The sequence below is a fragment of the Pseudopipra pipra genome, chromosome 22 (genome assembly GCF_036250125.1).
Source record: "Pseudopipra pipra isolate bDixPip1 chromosome 22, bDixPip1.hap1, whole genome shotgun sequence".
Classification (NCBI taxonomy): domain Eukaryota; kingdom Metazoa; phylum Chordata; class Aves; order Passeriformes; family Pipridae; genus Pseudopipra; species Pseudopipra pipra.
The window spans coordinates 6,572,634-6,596,481 of NC_087570.1; the positions used below are offsets into that span (position 1 = coordinate 6,572,634).

The 23,848-nt window shown below is 62.7% G+C and overlaps 2 protein-coding genes across 2 annotated transcripts in view; one reads left to right on the top strand and one right to left on the bottom strand.

Moving 5' to 3' along the window:
- On the top strand, positions 1-22,580 carry PHC2 (polyhomeotic homolog 2). Its single transcript, XM_064678731.1, is given in 17 exon segments — positions 1-169; positions 4,043-4,224; positions 4,312-4,470; positions 4,543-4,620; positions 4,705-4,866; positions 6,601-6,705; positions 6,777-6,987; positions 8,287-8,558; positions 8,560-8,622; positions 10,869-11,025; positions 12,398-12,591; positions 14,460-14,589; positions 14,695-14,809; positions 16,952-17,013; positions 17,016-17,092; positions 18,300-18,549; positions 19,811-22,580. Coding segments are annotated over 16 exon segments (2,484 nt in total). The 5' UTR covers positions 1-169; positions 4,043-4,080; the 3' UTR covers positions 20,116-22,580.
- ZNF362 (zinc finger protein 362) overlaps positions 22,418-23,848 on the bottom strand; it is an 8,977-nt gene continuing 7,546 nt past the window's right edge. Inside the window, 3 exon segments of the mRNA XM_064678732.1 lie at positions 22,418-22,818; positions 22,891-23,049; positions 23,130-23,208. Of these exon segments, the coding sequence (XP_064534802.1) occupies positions 22,702-22,818; positions 22,891-23,049; positions 23,130-23,208 (355 nt within the window). The 3' untranslated portion in view covers positions 22,418-22,701.

Here is a 23,848-nt window from a genome sequence, read left to right on the forward strand (position 1 = left end):
CCGCCTGAGGGAGGAGGGACGGGCCGAGGGAAGGGAGGAGGAGGGACAGGAGGGAGCGGGCCCGGCCCGGCCCCGCCGGGACCCCCCGCCCGCCACGGCACCCCCCGACCCCGCAACGGGACCCTCCTCCGGGCCATGGCACCGCCGCCTCGCCCGGCCCGGCCCGCAGGTACCCGCGCTGTGCCGCCGCCGCCGGGCCCCGCCGGGCTTTGTCTGGGCCGGGGGGGGGCTCTGAGGGAGGGGAGGGGTGGGGGGGCGAAAGGGGGGGACGCGCATGCGCACGCGCCGTGCCTCAGTTTACCCGCCTGGGCCGCGCCGCTCCGCGACCCCCAGAAAGACCCCACAGGGACCCCAGAGAGCCCCCAGAAAGATCCCTTAGAGATCCCATAGGGACCCCAGAAAGACCCCTTAGAGATCCCATAGGGACCCCAGAGAGCCCCCAGAAAAACCCCTTAGAGATCCCATAGGGACCCCAGAAAGACCCCTTAGAGACCCCATAGGGACCCCAGAGAGCCCCCAGAAAGACCCCTTAGAGACCCCACAGAGCCCCCATGCACCCCCAGCCCTGTCTGCCCTCCTCCCCAGCCTCCTGCACTCCCTCCTCTGCTTCTGCACACCCTTATTATTATTGTTATTATTGCCCACCCCCCACCATCTTGTTCCAGTGTCCCCGTATTATCTCAGACCCCCTGTACTGTGTCTGACCTCCCCCCACTATTGTATCTCACCCCCCATCTTCTATCCCACCCATCATTAGTGTTTCCCCCCCAGTTCCCACCATCTTGCACCCCCTTCTCTCCTTCTGCACCCCCTTATTATTATTATTACCCACCCCCACCATCATATTCCAGTGCCTGCTGTTATCTCTGGCCCCTTCTCTCCTGTCTGTCCCCCCATTTCCCACCCACCCCCACCTATGCTCCACCCCTTCCTCATCCTCCTGCACCCCCTCCTCTGCTTCTGCACCCCCTGATTATTATTATTATTATTATTATTATTATTATTATTATTATTATTATTATTATTATTGCCCACCCCTTGTATTCCAGTTGTTACTATTATATCAGACCCCCCTTATTTTATATCCCACCCTCCACTGGTGTTTTCCGCCCCCCACAATCATGTCCCACCCCTCACCAGCATCTTGCATCCCCCTTTTATTTTACACCCCTTTATTATTATTTCCCACCCCCCACCATAACATTCCAGTGCCTGCTCTTATCTCTGACCCCCCATATTATCTCTGACCCCCCATATTATCTCTGACCCCCCATATTATCTCTGACCCCCCATATTATCCCTGCCCCCCTTTCCTCTCTCCCACCCCCACTAGTGTTTTCCAGCCCCTATCTTACCCCACCCCATCCTGCACCCCCTTTCTGATTTCACACCCCCTTATTATTCCCACTCCCCATTATTTTCCAATGCCTACTCCTTTATCTGACCCCCCCCTTTATTATCCCTGACCCCTCTCTCTTGTATCCCACTCCCCACCAGTATCTTGCACCCCCCTTTTAATTTGCTCCCTGTCCTGTCTGACCCCTCTCTCTCCTCTCTGACCCCTCATTTCCCACCCACCCCCAGTCCATCCCACCCCCACCCATGTCTCCTCCCTCCCCATCCTCCTGCACCCCCTCCTCTGCTTCTGCACCCCCTGATTATTATTATTATTATTATTATTATTATTATTGCCCACCCCCCATCGTATTCCAGTGCCACCATATGATCTCTGCCCCCCACTATTGTGTCTGACCCCACTCTCTTCTTTCCCATCCCCCACCAGTGTTTTCCTCCCCTCCCCACCATCTTGCACCCCCTCCTCTGCTTTCACACCCCCTTAGCATTATTTCCCACTCCCCACCATCACATTCCAGTGCCTGCTCTTATCTCTGACCCCCCCATATTATCTCTGACCCCCCCCATATTATCTCTGACCCCCCTTCTCTCCCACTCCCCCACCAGATCCCAGCCCTCACCTACATCTTGCACCCCCCTATTATTCCCCCTCTCTATCCCATATTCCTCCCCCATCCCATATTCCCCCCTCTATCCTGTGTGTACCCCCATTCCACACCCCCCCATGACTTCCCCACCCCCCATTTTGGGCTCAGATCAGGAACTCCAGCTCTGTGGTTCCTCCCTGTTCCAGCTGGGGGACCCCCCCATGTCCCCCCATCCTGCTGTGTCCTGCTGGTTCCTGAAGATTTCGGGATCTTCCCTGTTTGTTGTTTTGGATGGGTTTCATGTTTTGGGGTTCTTTGGGGGAGTGGAGCAGGTTTCCTCTGTCACCCGTGGGTCAAAAGTGAGCTGCCCCCTCTGACACCCCAAATTCCCAGGGGGTTTGGTGTGGGTGAGGGTGGGGGGTTCCAACCACAGAGGGTGGGAGCTGCCAGGGGCTTCCTGGGCTGTGCCCATCCCTGGGGATTGGCTCTGGATGGGCCTGGCATGGTCCCTCTGTGTTGGGCAGTGTGGTGACCCCATGTCACCCCAGTGCCACCAGCGGGGACAAAAGGGGTCCTGGCTGCCCAGCAGGGAAGGGGCTGCCCAAAATCTCTCCAGCTCCTGGTGGGCACGTGCCAGGACACAGAGGAGGGGGTGGGAAGTGTCACGGGCCACACCCAGGGCTGGGGACACCAATGGATGTCCCACCTGTGCTTTGGGAGTGGCACCCCCGGGGGACACGGCCCCACAGGCCACCGAGGCTGGGGCGTCACCACTGCCACATCCCTTGGGTGCCACGCTGGGGCTGGGGGGGGCTAGGGTGGCCTGGCCACCCCCTGTGGCCACCAAGGCCACCCCCATGGTGTGCAGTGCCCCACCCCACTGCCCCTGGTCCTGCTGTGGTGACACGTGTGCCAGTGGCACTGCGGGGGCTCGGCAGGGACGGCTGACGGGGGTGGGAGCACAGTGGCCGTGTTGGCTGTTGCTGACCACGGAGCCTGGTGGTGGCAGCAATGGGGGTGCTGCCCACAGACCCCCCTGTGCTCCCCCAGCACTGTCCCTTTGGCCCTGTCCTCCTCCTGTCCTTCTGTCCCACTGTCTATCCCCTTCCTGCCGTCCATTCATCCCTCTTCTTCCTCCCTTTCTGCCCTTCCTCCCATCTTCCCTTCCCCTCTGTCTGTCCTTCCTTGTGTCCCTGCATCCTCCCTGGCCTTTCTTCCATCCCTCTCTCCCTCCTTTGTGTCTTTCCATCTGGCCATACTTCCTCCTGTCTGTCTGTCCTTCCCTCCATCCCTTGGTCCCTCCCTTCCTTCCCTCCTTCTGTCCAGCCCTCCCTTCTGTCCTTGGTTCCTTTCCTCATACTGTCTGTCTTTCTGTCTGTGCATCCATTGTTCCTTCCTTCCATCCTTAGATCCATTGATCCATCCATCATTCCTTCCATCCTTCCTTCTGCCCTTCCCTTTCCTCCTTCCTTACTTCCATCAATCCTTCCTCCCCCCTCCCATCCCTTTCCCCTTTCTGTCCATCCATCCATCCATCTTCTGTCCATCCCTCTCCTCCCCTGGTCTGTCATTCTGTCTCTCCTTCCATCCTTCCCTTCATTGCTTTCCTACTTTCACCTGTCCTTCTGTCTGTCCTCTCCTACTTCCATCTCTCCCTTGGTCCCTTTCTTTCCATCTCTTCCCTTCTTCCTTCTGTCCGTCTGTTCTTTGACCCTTTCCTACTTCCCTCCTTCCCTCATTTCTCTCTCTCCTTCCCTCCTTCCTTCATTTCCTTTTGTCTGTCCATCCCTTCATCCCACTCCTCCTCCAGACCGTCCTTCTGTCCATCTCTACCTCCTCAGCTCCATCTCTCTTCCCTCTGTCCTGTCCATCCCTCCTTCTGTCCATCCTCCCATTCCCTATCTTCCAGGGTGTTTTCCCAGGAGAATGAACCATGGGGGGCCTCCTGCTGTTCTTCCTCCATCCCACCCTCCTCCTCCTCCTCAGTCCTGGCCCCCTGGCCCTCACCTGGCCACGGGCTTTTGCGGGGTGCCCCTGTCACCCCGGCAGCCCAGCCCCAGGGTGCTGCAGGGTGCCGCTCTCCCCCCTGTCCCCCCCAGCTCTAGCCTGACCCGCGCTCCCCCGCCCCGCTCCCGCCATGGAGAACGAGCAGCTCCCGGCGCCGGCCCCCGCCAGCAGCTCCGGGGGCAGCGCCCCGGCCGCCGCCAGCACCGCGGCCACGCGCCCGCCCGGGCCCCAGATCTCCGTGTACAGCGGCATCCCCGACCGCCAGACCGTGCAGGTACGGCCGGGGGGGGGCCCGCGGGGGGCCGGGAGGGTTCCGGGTGGGTCGTGGCGCTGCCCAGGGCCACGTTTGCCCCCGCCACAGGTGATCCAGCAGGCGCTGCACCGGCAGCCCAACACGGCGGCGCAGTACCTGCAGCAGATGTACGCGGCGCAGCAGCAGCACCTCATGCTGCAGACGGCTGCCCTGCAGCAGCAGCACCTCACCAGCGCCCAGCTCCAGAGCCTGGCCGCCGTCCAGCAGGTAGGGCCGCCCCGGGGCACCCCTGGGTGCTCGGGGTTGGCACACCCCCTCACCGTTCCGCTTCTCCCCAAGGCGAGCTTGGCGGCGAACCGGCAGAGCGGCTCCTCGGCGGGCAACGGCGCCCAGCCTGCCCCGGCACAGCAGCCCACGGTCAGTCCCCCGGCCCCTGGGCACCTGGCACGGCGGCACCCACCCGTGCCAGCACCCTGACCCTGTCCTGACACCCCATTCCAGATCAACCTGGCGACGTCGCCGGCGGCGGCACAGCTGCTGAACCGGGCGCAGAGCGTGGGCCCCGGCGCCTCGGGCATCGCGCAGCAGGCGGTGCTGCTGGGCAACGCCGCCTCGCCCGCCCTCACCGCCAGCCAGGCACAGATGTACCTGCGGGCACAGATGGTAAGGGGCACCCTGCGGCACCGGGGGGTGGGTGGGACATGAAGGGCATCGTGGTGAGGGGCAGCCAGGACCCACAGGGGGCCTGGCATCCTGCTGTTGCATGGTCAAGACCCATGGGGGGCCCATCGGCTCACTGTGGGGTGCCCAGAACCCATAGGGTCCCCATGGTCCTTCAGCAGGGTGGCTGGGACCTCTGGGGTGCCTGTCATCCTGCTATAGGTGCCCAGGAGTTGTGGGGTGCCCATCATCCTGTTGTGCAGTGCCCAGGACTCATGCGAGGCCCATCATCCCACAGTGGGATGGCTGGGACCCATCAGGTGCCCATCAACCCATTGTAGAGTGTCCAGACCCATTAGGTGCCCATTGCCTCATTGCGGGGTGCCCAGGACCCATAGGGTCCCCATCATCCTGCTGTGGCTGCCCAGGATTTGTGGGGTGCCCATCATCCTGCTGTGGCTGCCCAGGATTTGTGGGGTGCCCATCATCCTGCTGTGGCTGCCCAGGACCCATGGAGTGCCTGTTGTCCCACTGTGGGATGCCCAGGACCCATAGGGGTGCAGCAAGGTGGCCAGGACCCATGGGGTGCCCATCATGTCACTGTAGGGTATCTGTCATCCCACTGTGGGGTGCCCAGGACCTGTGGAGTGCCCATCATCCCACTGTGGGGTGGCTGGAACCCACCAGGTGCTCATCATTCTGCTGTGGGGTGCTCAGGACTCATGGGGTGCCCATTGTCTCACTGTGGGGTGGCCAGGACTTGTAGGGTGCCCGTGGTCCTGCTGTGGGGTGCCTGGGACCCTATAATGGGTCCTGACCCTGTAGGGTGCTCATTGCTATGCATGGGGTGCTCAGATCCCATAGGGTGCCCGTCACCCCAGTGAAGGTTGCTAAACCCCACAGAGTGCCCAGACCCCAGAGGATGGGTCTCAGCTTGTGGGGAGCCCATAGGGTGCCCATCAGAGCAGTGCGGGGTGCTCAGAGCCCACGGGGTGCTCCCCACCCCTGCTGTGGGGTCTGTAGACTTCATGGGGTGCCTTCACCCTGCTGAGTGAACCCGACCCCCATATAGGGTCCCCCCACCCCACTGGGGGTGTGCAGATCCCACAGGGCACCCACAGCCCCATCAGGGGGTGCCTAAGCGGGTGCTCTTTGCTTTTGTAGGGGGTGTCTGGACCCTATAGGGTGCTCCCCATTCCTCTGGGGTTGCCCATACCCTCTAGGGGTCCCCCTACACAATTAGTGGGACACACATGTGCCACCCCATAGGGACACACAGGAGGGTCACACATGGGGTGCCACCCTGTAGGGACACAAGGGGGGTCACACAAGGGGTGCCACCCCATAAGAACACAGAGGAGTGTCACACAAGGGGTTCTATCCTGTAGGGACACGTAGGGAGGTCACACATGGGTTTGCCACCCTGTAAGGACACAAGACGGGTCACACGGGGGGTGCCACCCCTGTAGGGATGTTGGGGGGGGGGTCACACAGGGGGTGCCACCGTGTAGGGACACAAGAGAGGTCACACAGAGGGTGCCACCCCACAGGACATAGAGGGGGTCACACAGGGGGTACCACCCTGTAGGGACACAAGAGGACTCACACATGGGGTGCCACCCCACAGGGACATAGAGGGGGTCACACGGGGGGTGTCACCCCATAAGGGACACAGAGAGGACTCACAGTGGGGTGCCACCCTGCCCTGAGGGACCACCCCCCTGTCTGTGCCCCCAGCTCATCTTCACGCCCACGGGCCCCGTCAGCGCCGTCCGGCCCGAGAGCCCCGCGCCGGCCCCTCCTGCGGCCCCAGCGCCCGCCCCGCCCCCCGCCACCCCCCAGGTGAGCCCCCCGACCCCCCAGCCCTGCCCCAGCCCCGGCCCTGCCCCGGCCCTGACCCGCTGCCGTTGCAGGTGCACAGCCTGGCCCTGCGCCCCGCCGGCCCCCACCTCCCCGCCCTGGCCATGAAGCCCCCCGGGGGTGCCCCCCCCCGGGCCGGCCCCCCCCGGGGCCCCCCGCCCGACCCCCCTGCTGAGCACCTCAAAAAGGCCGAGGGGCCCGAGGCCCGCGCCCACCCCCTGGCCCGCGCTGCCCCCGCCACCGCCCACCCGCTCGTCACCACAGGTAAGGGGTGTGCCAGGGGAGGGGGCACCCCCGAGGGCTGGGGGGGCACGAGGGGGTCGCTCTGAAATTAATGATGGTTCTCTTGCCTGTTTGTGGGGGCAGCACCCCCGGGTACCCATTTGGGGGACACATCATCCGTGCTTTGGGTGCTCGGACACCAGGGCAGGGTGAACCCAGGGATTGTCGCCCTGCCTGGATCTGGGACCTTGTGGGTCCTTCCCACCTCGGCAGGGGCCCTGCCTGGGGGGGGGTCCTCAGCACCCATAGGGTGCCAGAGTCCTGTGGGGTAAGCCCCTGCAATGGGGTGGGTCTCAGCACCCATAGGATCATGGGGTTCCATGGGGTGAGTCCCTGCAGTGAGGTCCAGGGGGGCTGGGTCTCAGCACTCATGGGGTCCTGGGGTCCTGTGGTGTGAGCCCCTGCAGTGGGGTGTGGGGTGTGGGGGTGGGTCACAGCACCCATAGGATCATGGGGTCCTGTGGGGTGTAGGGGTGGGTCACAGCACCCATAGGATCATGGGGTCCTGTGGGGTGTGGAGGTGGGTCACAGCACCCATAGGATCATGGGGTCCTGTGGGGTGTAGGGGTGGGTCACAGCACCCATAGGATCATGGGGTCCTGTGGGGTGTGGGGGATCTGGGTCTCAGCAGCCATAGAATCCTGGGGTTCCATGGGGTGAATCCTTGCAGTGGGGTCCAGGGGGGCTGAGTCTCAGCACCCATAGGATCATGGGGTCCTGTGGGGTGGGAGAATGTGGGATTCAGCACCCATAGGATCCTGGGGTCGTATGGGGTGCAAGGTCTCAGCACCTATAGGATCTCGGGGTTCCATGGAGTGAACCCACGCAGTGGGGTCCAGGGGCTGGGTCTCAGCACCCATGGGATCCTGGGGTCCTGTGGGGTGCAGGGGCTGGGTCTCAGCACCCATGGGATCCTGGGGTCCTGTGGGGTGCAGGGGCTGGGTCTCAGCACCCATAAGATCATGGGGTCCTGTGGGATGTGGGGGACTGGGTCTCAGCACCCACAGGATCCCAGGGTGAGCCCCTGCAGAGGGGTGCGGGGGGCTGGGGCAGTGAGGGTGTGGACCATGGGGTGCTGGAGCCAGGGGGTGCTGTACTGGCGGGGCTCCCAAAATGTGGGCCCCCCACCCCAGGGCAGCCCGAGCCCCCCATCCTGCAGCAGCAGGGTGTCTGTGGGCACCAGAGCGAGCAGCACCTTGGGGGGAGGATCCTGGGGGGGGTCCCTTGGGGCTGAGGTGGCAGTGACAAAGGGGGTCCCTGTCCCCCCTGCTGTCCCCGCAGCCTACGCCCCGCTGCAGCCCCCCCAGTTCCTGCAGCAGCCCCCGAAGCCGGTGCAGCCCCAGCAGCAGCAGCAGCAGTTCGTGATCCAGCAGCAGCAGCAGCCGCTGGGCCCCCGCGGGCAGCCCCCCCCGGCCCCCCCCGGTGCCCCCCAGCTGCAGCCCCTGCCCCCTGCCAGCCCCGGCCCCGCCCCCCAGCCCAAGGCGGGGGTCCTGCAGGGAGCGGGGGGCGAGGGGGGCCCCCCCAACGGGCACCCTGGCAGCTGCCACACCGCCCCCCCCCCGCAAGTTCCAGCACGCCTCGGCCGTCATCCTGCAGCTGCAGCCCGCCGGGCCCACGGTGAGGGACCCCCAGAGCCACCTGCACCACACCCCCTGGGGAGACACCCCAGAACAACCCTGAAACCAAACCCCCAGGGCAGGGACCCCCAGAGCCACCCTGCACCAAACCCCCTGGGGAGACACCCCAGAACAACCCCAAACCAAACCCCCTGGGGAGACACCCCAAAACAACCCCTAAACCAAACCCCCAGGGCAGGGACCCCCAGAGCCACCCTGCACCAAACCCCCTGGGGAGACACCCCAAAACAACCCCTAAACCAAACCCCCAAGGCAGGGACCCCCAGACCTGCCCTAAACCAAACCCCCTGGGGAGACACCCCCAAAACAACCCCCAAACCAAACCCCCAGGGGAGGGGGCCCCAAACCAAAACCACTCAAACCCCCACGGTGAGGGGCCCTCAAACCAAACCCCCCCACCCCAAACCAAACTCCCATGGTGAGGGATCCCCAAACCTCCCCACCCCAAACCCCTGTGGTGAGGGACCCCCAAGTCTCCCACCAAACCTCCCCTCAACCTCCTGCACTGAGAGGTCCCCAAACCACCCCCCCCAGATCCCCACAGTGAGGGGCCCCCAAACCCCTGCAGTGAGGGCCCCCAAACTCCACAGAGAGGGGCCCCCCCAAACTCCCTGGGAGGGGAGGAGGGCTGGGGGCACTGGGGTGGGAATGGGGGGGGTTTGGGGGGCAGGTATGTGCACACGTGTGTGGGTGTGCAGGGGTGTGACTGTGTGTGTGTGTGTGTGTGCACATGTGTACCTGACCTGGGCACAGGGGGGTGTTGGGCCCCAGCCCTGCACATGTATGATCCACACATGTGTGTGCAGGTGTGCACGTGTGTACCGGAGCTGTGCATGTGTGCACCTGCTCCACACACATGTATGTGCACAGGTTGACCTCATTCACCACATGTGACCACCTGAGCTGTGCACAGGGGTGTGGATGGGCCCCAGTCCTGCACATGTGTGATCCACACATGTGTGCACGTGTGCACGTGTGTACCTGAGCTGTGCACAGGGGGGTGGGGTGGGCCCCAACCCTGCACATGTATGATCCACACATGTGTACAGGTGTGCACATGTGTACCTGAGCTGTGCATGTGTGTACCTGCTCCATGCACATGTGTGTGCACAGCTTGGCCTCATTCATCACGTGTGTGCATGTGAACTGTGCATGTGTGCATGTGCTTGATCCTCACGTCTGACGTGTGTGTGCACCCCCCTGCCACCTCATACACATGGGTGTGCACACATGTGTGTACCCGTGTGCCAGATCCAAGTGTGTGTGCCTGGTCCATGCACACGTGTGTGCAGACAGGTTTGCCTGACGTGTGTACGTGTGTCCGCTCCATGAGTGTGCACACCTGTGTCACACCCACACGTGTGCACTGTCTGTATGCACGTGTGTGTGCCAGACTCTGTGTGTGTGTGTTGTGGACATGTGTGCCTGATGACACACGTGTGTGCATGTGCTTGGCCAACCCAGGCACACGTGTGCACCCTCCAGCCATGCATGTGCATGCCCCCGTGCCACCCACACCTCACCCTGCCCATACCTGTGCACACCTGATCCACACACCCCCTGATCCACATCCCCTGATCCACACACCCCTGATCCACACACACACCCCTGATCCACACACACACCCCTGATCCACACACACACCCCTGATCCACACACACACACCCCTGATCCACACACACACCCCTGATCCACACACACACCCCCCTGATCCACACACACACCCCCCTGATCCACACACACACACCCCTGATCCACACACACACCCCCCTGATCCACTCACCCCCCTGATCCACACACCCCCCTGATCCACACACACCCCTGATCCACACACCCCCCTGATCCACACACACCCCTGATCCACACACACCCCCCTGATCCACACACACCCCTGATCCACACACCCCCCTGATCCACACACACCCCTGATCCACACACACCCCTGATCCACACACACCCCTGATCCACACACACCCCTGATCCACATCCCCTGATCCACACACACCCCTGATCCACACACACCCCTGATCCACACACACCCCTGATCCACATCCCCTGATCCACACACCCCCCTGATCCACACACACACACACCCCTGATCCACACACCGCTGTGCACACCCGACCCTGCACACACACTTGTGCACACCTGCCCCTGTGCCCACCCCTGTGCACACCTGTCCCCCGCCCACCCCTGACCGTGCCCGCCGTGTCCCCGCCGCCGCAGCCCCCTCTCGGCGTCCCCGAGGGCGCCCGCCGGGACCCTCTGCCCGCGCCGAGGAGCGCCGAGAGCCCGCCCGCCGCGCCGCCGCCCCCCGCCCTGTCCCCGCCCGCCGCGCCCGCGGGCCCCGCCACCCCCGAGGGCGAGCGGCCCCCCACCCACGGTAAGGCCCCACCCCACGGGTCCCTGAGCCCCCCGCGTGTCCGCGGGGGTCACCCGCGGGGGACACTTGGGGGGGGGGGCAGGTTCAACGCAGCGGCCGCCAGGGGGCGCCCAGCGTCACACGCGGAGGTGGCTCGAGGGAGGGGGCGTGGTCGCTGCGGTGCCACGCCCCTTTCTATAGAATATACGGAGGGCGTGGCCCCTCCGACAGCGCGGGCTGCGGGGAGCGGGCGCGGGCATAGGTCTAGGCTCCGCCCCTCGGGGGTAGTGGCCACGCCCCTCCGGGAGTACAGGCTGCTGTGAGGGGGCGTGGTCATAAAGCTAGGCCCCGCCCTATGTGGGCTATGGCCACGCCCTTCAACACGAGACTCCGCCCCCCCAGCGGGGGGGCGGGAGAGTGGGCGAGCTGTGCAGGAGGGGGCGAGGCCACCCCCGAGGCTCCGCCCCCGGGGCACGCGCGGCGGCGTTGTCCAATGTGCGCTGGGTGAGGGGGCGTGTCCCGCTCTGGCCCCGCCCCCTGTGCCACCGCCTTTGTCCCCGCTCGGCCCCGGCCCCGCTCCCGGAGCCGCTCCCGGGGCCGCTCCCGCCGCAACCCCCGGCCCGGGCCCCCCGCCATGGCCCCCCCGAGCCGCTGAGCGCACGGTGAGTCCGGGCCGAGCGGGGCGGGCCCGGCCCGGGGCGGCGGCCAAGGCTCTGACCTCACTTCCGCATCCGCCCCCGGCCCGGCCCGGCCCCGCGGCCCCGGCGAGGGAGGGGCGGCGGAGCGGGAGCCGCCGCCGGACAAAGGTGATGGGGCCGCCGGGGCCGAGCGGGGCCCGCCGGGCCGGGGCGGCCGCGAGGGGACACGGGGAGGGTCGGCCGGGCCGGGCCGGGCCGGGGCCTGGCGGGGGGTACCGGGATCGTCCCGGGGAACGTCGGGCCTTGCGCGGCGTTATTGGGGCTATCGGGATGGACCGGGGCCTTGCCGGGGCAGTTCGGGGCTCTGCGGGGGGAGATCGCGGCTTCCCGGGGTTTGCTCGGGCCTTGCTGGAGCCCTACTGGGGCCTCACTGGGGTAGATCGAGGTGTTACTGGGGGAGATTGGAGTTTTACTGGGGGGGATCGGGGTGTTACTGGGGTAGATTGGGGTGTTACTGGAGGACATCGAGTCTGGCTGGGGCCTCACCGGGGCAGACCCGGTGCCTCCCTGAGCCTTTCCCGGCCCTCCCTGGGGTGTCCGCGCTATTCCGGGGTTCCCTTTCCCCCTCTCCCCCCTCCCGGGGTCCCTGGGAGCGGCGCAGCTGCCGCCCGTGCCAGCTGTATGGAAATCACGGCCCCGCGTCACCGTCACCTGACCCCGCTCCTTGTGTCTCTGTCCCCCCCGGGGGTCCCCAGAGCCCCCCGAGCGCCTCCATGCGCAGCCCCGCATTCCCGGGATGACCTCGGGCTCCGGCAGCGCTGCCGCCACTGTCGCCGGCGCCGCCCCCCACAATGGTGAGAACAAACCGCCCCAGGCCATCGTGAAACCCCAGATTCTCACCCACGTCATCGAGGGCTTCGTCATCCAGGAGGGCGCCGAGCCCTTCCCGGTAACGTATCCCGGGGGTTGCGGGGCTGGGAAGGGAGATCCCGGGGGGGTCGGGAATGGCTTGAACCCCCAAATCCTCCCCTGTGTTACCGAGGGGTTTGTCATCCAGGAAGCTGCTGAACCATTCCCATTGAGGCATCCCCCTGTCCCCCTTCTGTTCTGGGGTTTGGGGTGCTGGGAAGGGGCTCCTGGATTTAGGGGGTTGGGAATGGAGCACCCAAATCATCTTGAACCCCCAAATCCTCACCCACGTCATCAAGGCCTTCGTCATCCAGGAGGGCGCCGAGCCCTTCCCGGTAACGTATCCCGGGGTTGCAGGGGTGGGAAAGGGGATCCTGGGGTGGGGGAGTCAGGAATGGGGCACCCAGAGCAGCTTGAACCCCCAAGTCCTGCCGTGTGTTATCGAGGGGTTCCTCATCCAGGAGGGGGCTGAGCTGTTCCCAGTTGTGTGTCCCGCTGTCCCTACTTGGATTCTGGGGCTCGGGGTGTTGGGAAGGAGCTCCTGGACTGGGGAGTTGGGATTGGGGAGTCCAAACCATCTTGAACCCCCAAATCCTCCCCTGTGTTATTGTGGGATTTGTCATCCAGGAAAAGGCTGAGCTGTTCCCAGGAATGTGTGCCACTTTCCAGATCTGTGTACCAGAGATTGTGGGGCTGGAAATGAGCTCCTGGATTGGGGGAGTTGGGAATGGGGCACCCAAACCATCTTGACCCCCTAGATCCTCACCCACATCATTGAGGGCTTCATCACTTAGGAAAAGGCTGAGCTGTTCCCAGGAATGTATCCCACAGTCCAGACTCTTATGCCTTGATTTGAGGGTTTGGGAAGGGGCTCCTGGGTTGGGTGGTTGGGAATGGGGCACCCAAAAGGGCTTCGGGGTCTGGAGGGGTAACCCCAAATCCTCCCCCCTGTTACTGAGGGGTTCATCACCCAGGAAGGAGCTGAGGCATTCGAGGTAACGTATCCCTGTATCCATCCCCTTATTCCTGCATTTGGGGGGGTTGGGAATGAGGCATAAAGGAAGGGGCAGAAGCATTCCAGGTAATGTATCCCATTTCCATGTCCTTCCTCCTGGATTTGAGGGGTTGGCTGCCCCATTCCCAGACAATTGGGAACCCCCAAATCCTCGCCCATGTTATTGAGGTCTTCATTGTCCAGGAAAGGGATGAGCCGTTCCCAGTAGGGTATCCCCCTTTACCTGTCCTTGTTCCTGGATTTGGGGAATTGGGCAGTGGGCTCCTGGATTTGGGGGGTTGGGAATAGGGCATCCGGACAGTTGTGAGCCCCCAAATCCTCGCCCACCTTATTGAGCCATCCCTGGTACTGCATCCCCTGCTCTCATCCCTTTTCCTCATTCTTGGGTTCAGGGAATTGGAAGGTTTCTCCTGTGTCTGTGGCTGCAGGAGGGGGAGTCTCCCAACTTCAGGGAGTTGGGAATGGGGCACCCAGACAGTTGTAACCCCCAAATCCTCACCCACCTTATCGAGCTCTTTGTTACCCAGGAAGGGGCTGAGCCGTTCCTGGTGCTGCATCCCTTGTCATTCCTGGTTTCCTGCATTAGGGAGGTCAGGCAGGTTCTTCCCAGCTCTGTGGGTGCTGGGGGGGTGTCTCTCAAGTTTAGGGGGCTGGAAATGAAAACCCACACTCCCATTATCATCCCCTGGGAGGGGGCTGAGCCCCCCCAGTCCCACAACCCTCATCCTCCTCCCTGGATTTGGGAAGTGGGGCGGTTCCTCCCGGCTCTGGGGCCGCAGGGGGGGCTGTCCCCGGGGTGGGGGTGCAGGGGCAGCCCCCCAAGGTGCCGTGCCGTGGGCTGTCCCCGGGGGGGGGGTGCAGGGGCAGCCCCCCAAGGTGCCGTGCCGTGGCAGGTGGGGCGCTCGTCGCTGCTGGTGGGGGCCCTGCACAAACAGTATGCGCAGGAGCTGCTCCCGGACAAGCTCCCGCCGCAGGACAACACCACCACCACCGACTCGGACATGGAGGAGCCCTACCTGCAAGGTAGCGCCCAAATCCCCCCCTGAGCGCCCCCAAACCCCCTCCCCGGCGAGCAGGGGGGCTGAGCTGGCTGGTTTCTCTCTCTGGGTGTCCCCCCACGCCCCCCAGAGTCCAAAGAGGAGGGGAACCCCCCGAAGCTGAAGTGTGAGCTCTGCGGCCGCGTCGACTTCGCCTACAAGTTCAAGCGCTCCAAGCGCTTCTGCTCCATGGCCTGTGCCAAGAGGTAACCCCGAGCCAGACACCCCCCTGGGGAACCCCAAAACACACCTGGGGGAACCCCAAAGTCCGTCTGGGGGCTGGGGGGACTCCCTAAAATCCAATTGAGGGAGTGGGGAAAGCCTAAAATCCATCGGAGGAGACATAACCCAAAAACCCCCCTGGTGGAGTGGGGGTAACCCCAAAACACATCTGGGGGTGTAACCCTAAAATCCATCTGGAGGGGTGGGGGAACCCTAAAATCCATCGAGGGGGGTGGGGGGGACCCTAAAATCCATCGAGGGGGGTGGGGGGGACCCTAAAATCCATCTGGCCCCTTTCTTCCCAGCAGGAGGGGGGTAACCCTAAAATCCATCGGGGGGGGACGTAACCCAAAAACCCCCCTGGTGGAGTGGGGGTAACCCCAAAACACACCTGGGGGGGGTGAGGTAACCCTAAAGTCTGCCCAACAGCCCCCTGGAGAGGGGGGGTAACCCCAAAACACGTCCTGGGGGGGGTAACCCTAAAATCCATCTGGAGGGGTGGGGGAACCGTAACGTCCACCTGGGGGGTGGGGGTAACCCTAAAATCCATCGAGGGGGGTGGGGGTAACCCCAAAATCCACCTGGGGGGTGGGGGTAACCCTAAAATCCATCGAGGGGGGTGGGGGTAACCCCAAAATCCACCTGGGGGGTGGGGGTAATCCTAAAATCTACCTGGGGGTGTGGAGGTAACCCCAAAACACTCCTGAGGGGTGGGGGGAACCCCTACAATCTATTAGGGGGGTGGGAGGAACCCCAAAACCCACCAATATCCCCCTGGTAGGGTGAGAGGGACCCTAAAATCCACCTGGAGGGGTGGGGATAACCCCAAAATACATTTGAGGGGGTAACCCCAAAACACACCTGGGGGGTGTAACCCCAAAACATACCTAGTGGAGTGGGGGGAACACCAAAATCCATCTGTGGGGGCTGGGGTAACCCCAAAACCCACCAACATCCCCATGGTAGGGTGGAGGTAACCCTAAAATCCACCTGGCCCTCCCTTCCCAGCAGGATGGGGGTAACCCTAAAATCCATCTGGGGGTGGGGGTAACCCCAAAACCCACCCAGCCCCCCCCTCCCAGCAGGGTAGAGGTAACCCCAAAATCCACCTGCTCCTCCCACACCCTCAGTGGAGCAGAGGGAGCCCCAAAAATCCATCCAGTGGGATAGAGGGAAACCCAAAACCCACCTGACCTCCCCCCCATCGAGGTAGAGAGAACCCCAAAACCCACCTGATGTGGTGGCCATAATCCCAAAATTCACTCAGCAGGGTGGAGATAACCCCAAAATCCATTTGGTAGGGTGAGGGTAACCCCAAAACCCACCTGCCCCTCCCACACTCTCAGTGGAGTAGAGGGAGCCCCAAAACCAACCCAGCCCCTCTGGGCAGGGTGGGGGTAACCCCCAAAATCCACCTAACCTCCACCCCATCAGGGCAGAGAACCCCAAAACCCACCTGATGGGGTTGCCATAATCCCCAAAATCACTCAGCGGGGTAGAGATAACCCCAAAACCCACCTGGCAGGGTGGGGGTAACCCGAAAATCCACCCACCCTTCTTCCTACACTCTTACTGGAGTAGAGGGAACCCCAAAAATACATCCAGCAGGATAGAGGGAACCCCAAAAACCCACCTGGCAGGATGGGGTAACCCCAAAATCCACCCACCCTTCCTACACTCTTACTGGAGTAGAGGGAACCCCAAAGATACATCCAGCAGGATAGAGGGAAACCCAAAAACCCACCTGACGCCCACCCCATCAGGGTAGAGGGAACCCTAAAACCCACCTGGCAAGGTGCGGGTAACCCCAAAATCCACCTGGCAAGGTGAGGGTAACCCCAAAATCCACCTGGCAGGGTGGGGGTAACCCCAAAACCCACTTGGCAGGGTAGAGGTAACCCTAAAACCCACGTGGCAGGGTGGGGGTAACCCCAAAATCCCCAGGGCCCCTTCTCAGTAGGGTAGAGATACCTCCAAAATCCCCCCGTATCCCCCTCAGTGGGGTAGAGAGAACCCCAAAATCCATCTGGCAGGGTGGGGGTAACCCTGAACCCCCCCAGTGGAGTGGGGGTAACCCCCAAACCCCCCTTCCCGCGGGGTGACCCCCCCGAGCCGCCCCCCCGCAGGTACAACGTGGGCTGCACCAAGAGGGTGGGTTTGTTCCACCCCGACCGCACCAAACTGCAGAAACCGGGGGGGCCCCCCACGGGCGGCGCCGCAGCTGCAAAGGGACCCTCCCCCCCCTGGGCAAGGACAGCAAGAAACAGGTGAGGGGGCACGGGGGGCACAAAGGGGGGCACACGGGGGGCACGGGGGGTGTCCCTGAATTCTGGGGACACGGTGCTGGGCTGGGGGTTGCCCCTGAATTCCGGGGCTGAGCTGGGCACCGAGGCTGGGGTTTGTGCCCAGCTGGGGGGCACGGGGTGGGCACCCGGGGCAGGTTTGTCCCCACATTGCAGACAAGGGCGGGTGCTGAGCCTGGGGTTTGTCCCTGGATTTTGGGGACGTGGAGTGGGGCACCAAGGCCACGGTTTGTCCCTGGTCTGGGGTTTGCCCCCACGTTTGGGACGAGGGTGGGATCTGAGGCCGGGGTTTGTCCCCAGCTTGGGAAGCACAAGGTGGGTGTTGGGGTGGGTTTGTCCCTGAATTCTGGGGACACAGGGTGGGCACCAAGGCTGGGGTTTGTCCCTGGATTTTGGGGACATGATGTGGGCGCTGAGGCTGCAACTGGGGGGCACAGAGTGGGAGCTAAGGCTGGGATTTGTCCCTGAATTTTGGGGACAGCGTGGGCACCAAACCTGGGGTTGTCCCCAGTTGAGGCGGACACGGGGTGGGCCCTGAGGTCAGGGTTTGTCCCCAAATTGTGGATAAGGGTGGGTGCTGAGGCCGGGGTTTGTCCCTGAATTCCAGGGGACACTGAGGCCAGGCTTTGTCCCCATTTTTGGGCCACTGGGGCTGCGGTTTGTCCCTGAATTTCAGGGGACACTGGGGCGGCGGTTTGTCCCCAAACTGGGGACCAGGAGTGGGATGTGAGGCCAGGGTTTGTCCCTGAATTTTGGGATCACAGGGTGGACACCAAGGCTGGCATTGTCCCCAGTTGGGGGGACATAGGGTGGGTGCTGGGTCCGGGGCTTGTCCCCATTTTTGGGGCACTGGAACCAGGGTTTGTCCCCATTTTTGGGGCACTGGGGTCGGGGTTTGTCCCCATTTTTGGGGCACTGGAACCAGGGTTTGTCCCCATTTTTTGGGCACTGGATTCGGGGCTTGTTCCCATTTTTGGGGCACTGGGGTCGGGGTTTGTCCCCATTTTTGGGGTACTGGGGTCGGGGTTTGTCCCCATTTTTGGGGCACTGGGGTCGGGGTTTGTCCCTGTTTTTGGGGCACTGGGGTCGGGGTTTGTCCCCGTTTTTTGGGCGCTGGTGCCCCCGCAGCCCCCGCAATGTCCCCGCGTTATCGCCGTCGTTGTCGCCGCAGCTCAACCACAGCCAGGAGGATTCGAGCCGCTGCTCCGACAACTCGAGCTACGAGGAGCCGCTGTCGCCGATCTCCGCCAGCTCCTCCACGTCCCGGCGCCGGCAGGGGGAGCGGGACCTGGAGCTGCGGGACATGGAGCTGCCCGACGTGCACGGCCGGGACCTGCCCGGGCTCGGCCACCGCTTCCTGCCCAGCGAGCCCAGCAAGTGGAACGTGGAGGACGTGTACGAGTTCATCCGCTCCCTGCCCGGTGAGGAACGGGGGGGAACGGCCCGGGAATGGGATGGGAGGGGATGGGATGGGATGGGATGGGGTGGGATGGGATGGGGTGGGGTGGGTTGGGGTGGGATGGGATGGGATGGGATGGGATGGATGGGATGGGATAAAGATGGGATGGGATGGGGTGGGATGGAATGGGATGGGATGGGATGGGGAAGGGAGGGGATGGGATGGGATGGGGTGGGATGGGGTGGGGTGGGATGGGATGGGATGGGATGGGATGGGGAGGGGAGGGGATGGGATGGGGTGGGAGGGGAGGGGATGGGATGGGATGGGGAGGGGAGGGGAGGGGATGGGATGGGATGGGAGGGGATGGGATGGGATGGGAGGGGATGGGATGGGGTGGGATGGGGTGGGATGGGGTGGGGTGGGATGGGATGGGATGGGGTGGGATGGGATGGGATGGGGTGGGATGGGATGGGATGGGGTCTGCTCAGGGAGAACGTCAGGAGTGGAGATTGGGGGAGCTGCTCAGAGAGATCACCGGGAATAATGTGGGTTGGGGGGGAATTGCTCATGGAGAACCCCATAAGTGTTTGGGGGGGGATTAACTCATGGAGAACCCTATAAGTGTATTTTTGGGGGGGAATTACTCATGGAGAACCCCATAAGGGTTTGGGGGGAGGGATTAACTCATGGAGAACCCTATAAGTGTATTTTTGGGGGGGAATTACTCATGGATAACTCCGTAAAAAATGTATTGGGGGGGATTTACACATGGATAACCCCCTAAATATGTTTTGAGGGGGGATTTACACACAGATAACCCCATCCATATTTTGGGGGGATTTACTCCTTGATAACCCCATACCTGTATTTTTAGGGGGGATTTACACAGTGCTAACCCCATACATACATTTTGGGGGGGGGATTCACTCAGAGATAACCCCATAAACATATTCCTGAGGGGGAATCACTCCCTGATAACCCCATACCTGTATTTTGGGGGGGATTTACTCCCTGATAACTCCATACCTGTATTTTTGCGGGGATTAACTGCCTGGTAACCCCATAAATATATTTTAGGGGGGGGATTTATACCATACAAACATTTTGGGGGGGATTTACTGAGAGATAACCCTCTAAACATGTTCCTGAGGGGGGAATCACACACTGCCAGCCCCCCCCATCCATGTTTTTGGGAGGATCCCTGCCTGCTCCCCGCTCCGTCCCCCCCGGGGGGTGCTGAGCTCCCAGCTGACACTCCCTGCCGGCGTCCCCGGGCTCTGCAGGCTGCCAGGAGATCGCCGAGGAGTTCCGGGCGCAGGAGATCGACGGGCAGGCGCTGCTGCTGCTCAAGGAGGACCATCTGATGAGCACCATGAATATCAAGCTGGGCCCTGCCCTCAAGATCTACGCCCCGCATCAACATGCTCAAGGACTCCTGAGCCGGGGGGGGAACCCCCAAAACACCCCCACACCCCCCCACGGGACTCCCAAAACACCCCCCCAGCCCCGGGGAGGGGGTGGGGAGGGGGAGACCCTTGTGAGCACAACCCGAGCCCGGGGAGCCCCCGGGTGTGTAAATAGCCCGTAGGTCTTAGAGCCCCCCCCTCACAGGCTGGGGGTCACCCCCTCTTCCCCGGCAGGGAGTGGGGGGGTCCCCATGTCCCCCCTGTGCCCCCCACACCCCCCCCAGTCGGCAGGGCCAAGCAGGATGGTTGCCTTAATGTGAGCCCCCCTCCCCCAGCTGGGATTGGGGGTCCCTGGAGGGGGGGTTGGACCCTCCCCCCAAAAGGGGCTTGAGGAGGGGTGGGGTTCACCCCCCCCCACGCTGGGCCGGTTTGGGGGCACCTCAGTCCAGGATGGTGGGAAGGGGGGGCCCCCCGGGCAGGTCAGGACCCCCCCACGGCCCCTCCACCCCCCGGCCCCCGCGGCCTTTTTAAGAAAAGAAAAGGAAAAAAAAAGGAAAAAAAAAAAACAAACCGGCCCCTCCCCCCCCTCCCGGGCTGGATTTTGGGTTGTTTTTAATAAACACGGAAAAAACCAGAGAAAAATGGATCCCCCCTCCCTCCCCTTTCCTTCCTTTCCCCCTGGATTCCCTGTGAGGTGGCACCTCAGGGATGTCCCCAAATGTCACAGTGGGGGTGGGCACAGGGCTGGTGCCACATCCCCTGTGCCCCCCAGATGTGGGGGTGGGGTCCCCCCTCACAGAGCCTGTGGTGACACTGGTGACCCGAAGTCCCAGCACCTGGGGGGGCCCAGGGGACCCCAAAGGAGGGGAGGAGGACAGGAGGGGACACCCCCTGGAGTGGGATGGCCTGGGGGGGTGACACAGCCCTGGAACTGAAGCCCAGGGTGGGGTGTCCCCGGGGCCACCTGGATGTGGCACCTGTGCTCAGGTGTCCCCAGGGCTGGTGGCCCTGCTGAGGGACCCATCAGGGTGACATTTCCCCGGGGCTGGTGGCCATGGGGGTGACCCAGAGCTGTGTCCCTGGAGGTGGCACCCCCTGTGAGTGTCCCTGACACTGGTGGCCGTGGCCAGGAGGTGTCCCCAGAGCTCGTGGCCATGGGGAAGTGTCCCCACAGTGGTGGCCACACTGGGCTGGCCCCAGACCTGGTGTCCCCAGAAGTGGGTCACTGGGGTCACTCACACTCCCTCTCCCCAGGACCCGCCACCTTCCCTCCGGTGCCCCCCTGGTGTGCCCACCCCTGGTGTGTGGCACTGCCACCCCTCCCCGGGACACTCTGGGGACACCCCACCCCCTGGGGGTGACCCCCAGCTCCACCCCCCCCCGCTGCCACCCCACGGGGACCCCCCAGGCTTTGTCCCCAAACGTCCCCAAAGTGCTGCCCCCCCAATCCTTCCCCTCCCCCCAAAGACCCCCCCATTTTCATTCATTCCCGTTTTGTTCTTTTTTTTCTTCTCTTTTATTCTCTTTTTTTGGAAAGGGGTTGGGGGGGTTCCCTCCTTTTCCACACCACGAGGCCGTGCCCCCCCCCAGCTTCTCCAGGAACCACAATGCAGGATTTTGGGGGGGGGGGAGGGTGGGAGGGGGAGAACGGGGCAGGGGCAACTGTTTTTATCCATTTTCTCCTCTTTTCTCTCTTTTTTTTTTAACCTTTTTTTCCTCTTTTTTAATAAGGTACCAACTAGATCTAGGGGGGCCTGGCCTGGCTGGGCAGCAAGGAAAATAAAAAAGCCCCAAAATTTTGGGGTTGGGGGAAGGAGAGAAAAAAGGGGGGAAGGGGTTAAGTGTATAAGAGGCTTATTTACACAGTATTAACATGCTGACAAAAAAGGTTACAATATTGATATCGTACAACATCGAAGGGGGAAATAATGGGGGGTAAAAAAGAACTGGGGTAAAAATAATGGGGGTAAAAAAGAATGGGGGTTAAAAATAAAAGGTAAATAAAACACCCTGAAAAAAAAAAATGAACAATAACAAAAAAAAAACCCAAAGAAACGCTGAGTTAAGGCTTAAAAAGTGTATAAAAAATAACACAGTTAATATCCAAAATGAACCAAAAGGTACAGAATATAGATGAGGTTTGGGGGGTGACCCCCAGGCTCTATACAGGGGGTATGTACAGGCAGGCACAAGGCAAAGCGGTGGGACCCCCCCAGACCCCCCAAAAGCGGGGCTGTGGGATGGGGGGGGTCCAGCCCCGGGGGGACGCAGCTCTGCCCTCGAAAGGGACCCCAAAAGAACACAAAAAAAACCCCAAAATGGTTAAAAATCAACCCCAAATGGAGGCGCTCGGGCCCAGAGTCCGTCTGGGGGGGAGGCAGTGGGACCCCCCCTCCTCTGCTCCCCCTCCTCCCCCAGCTGCGTTCTCGCTCCGTCCACGGTTCGTTTTTGGGGTGAATTTCTGGTTTTTTTAGCAGCACCAAGTTCTTGGCCAATAAATATATATATATATTTGTATCCAAAAATGGGGGGGGGATGGGGGGTCTGGCAGGGGGCAGGGGGGACGCCCCCACCCCCACCGCTCCTCCCCCCTCCGCCTCCCCCCCAAAAATAAAACCAAACCGCAGAGATTCAAAGTGCTCTGAAACCGTCTTTGGGTGTCACCAAACCTGCGGGGGCACGGCCCGCGGCGCCGGGGGGGCTCGTCCTCCTCCTCCTCCTCCTCCTCCTCGTGCTGGGGGGGTCCTGCTGCCACCCCCCCTCCCCGCTTAGATGAGGGAGATCCGTACGGGAATGCCGGGGGACTCCGTGCGCTGCGGTGAGTGCTGGCTGACCAGGTGCTCCACCACCGTGTGCTTGGACATGTGCTTCATCAGATAGGTCTCCTGGGGAAGGGGCACAGGGGTCAGGGGGGCCCGGGGGGCTCCAGGGGGGTGCGGGGTGCCCCCCGTGCTCACCGAGGTGTAGGCACGGCCGCACATGCTGCAGCAATAGGCCTTGGCGTGTTTGATGGCGTGGGCAGACAGGTGGATCTGCAGCGAGGCCGAGTCCGTGTAGGCCCGGTAGCAGTTGGGGCACTTGTAGGGCTTGTCCTTGTTGTGCTGGCGCTGGTGGGACTGGGGGGGCACGGGGGGGTCAGGCAGGGCTGGGGGGACCCCTCGGTGCCGCCCCCCTGCCCCAGGCCCCCCGCACTGACCTGGAGGTTGGAGAGCTGGGTGAAGGCCTTCTCGCAGCCGGGGTGGGGGCACTTGTAGGGTCTGTCGCCGGTGTGGATTCTGGGGACGCACAGACTGGGGTCACGGCACCGCCCCGCCACCACCACGGGGACATCGGGGGTGTGGGGGGCTGGGAGATGGGACAGGATGGAGGTGCTGGGGACAGTGAAGGTGGGGAGGACGGGCGTGGTGACAAGGATGAAGGTGGGGAGGAGGGACTGGCACAGAGCGGACACGTGACCATGGCAGGGTCAATGAAAGCGGTGAGGATGAGGAGGATGGTGGGGATGACAGAGACAGTGGAGACAGACTGGTGTGGTGGGGAAGATGAGAGTGGTGAGGATGAGGAGCATGGTGGGGATGAAGAAAGCAGTGGGAACAAGCTGGGTGAAGATGGAGGAGCACAGTAGGGACAATAAAGGTGCTGGAGATGATGAGTGTGGTGGGAATGATGAAGGCCATGGGGACAGTCGGTGTGGGGGAATGGATGAGCACAGTGAGGTAGGGGTGACAAGGATGGTGCAGACCATGAAGGTGTTGGAGACGATGAGAGGGACAATGAGCATGGTGGGGATGATGAGTGGGCTGGGGATGGTGAAGGTGCTGGGGATTATGAAAGTGCTGATGAGTGTTTTGGGGAGGATGAAGGTGCTGGAGATGATGAAGGTGCTGGGGATGATGGTGGTGGTGAGGATGATGA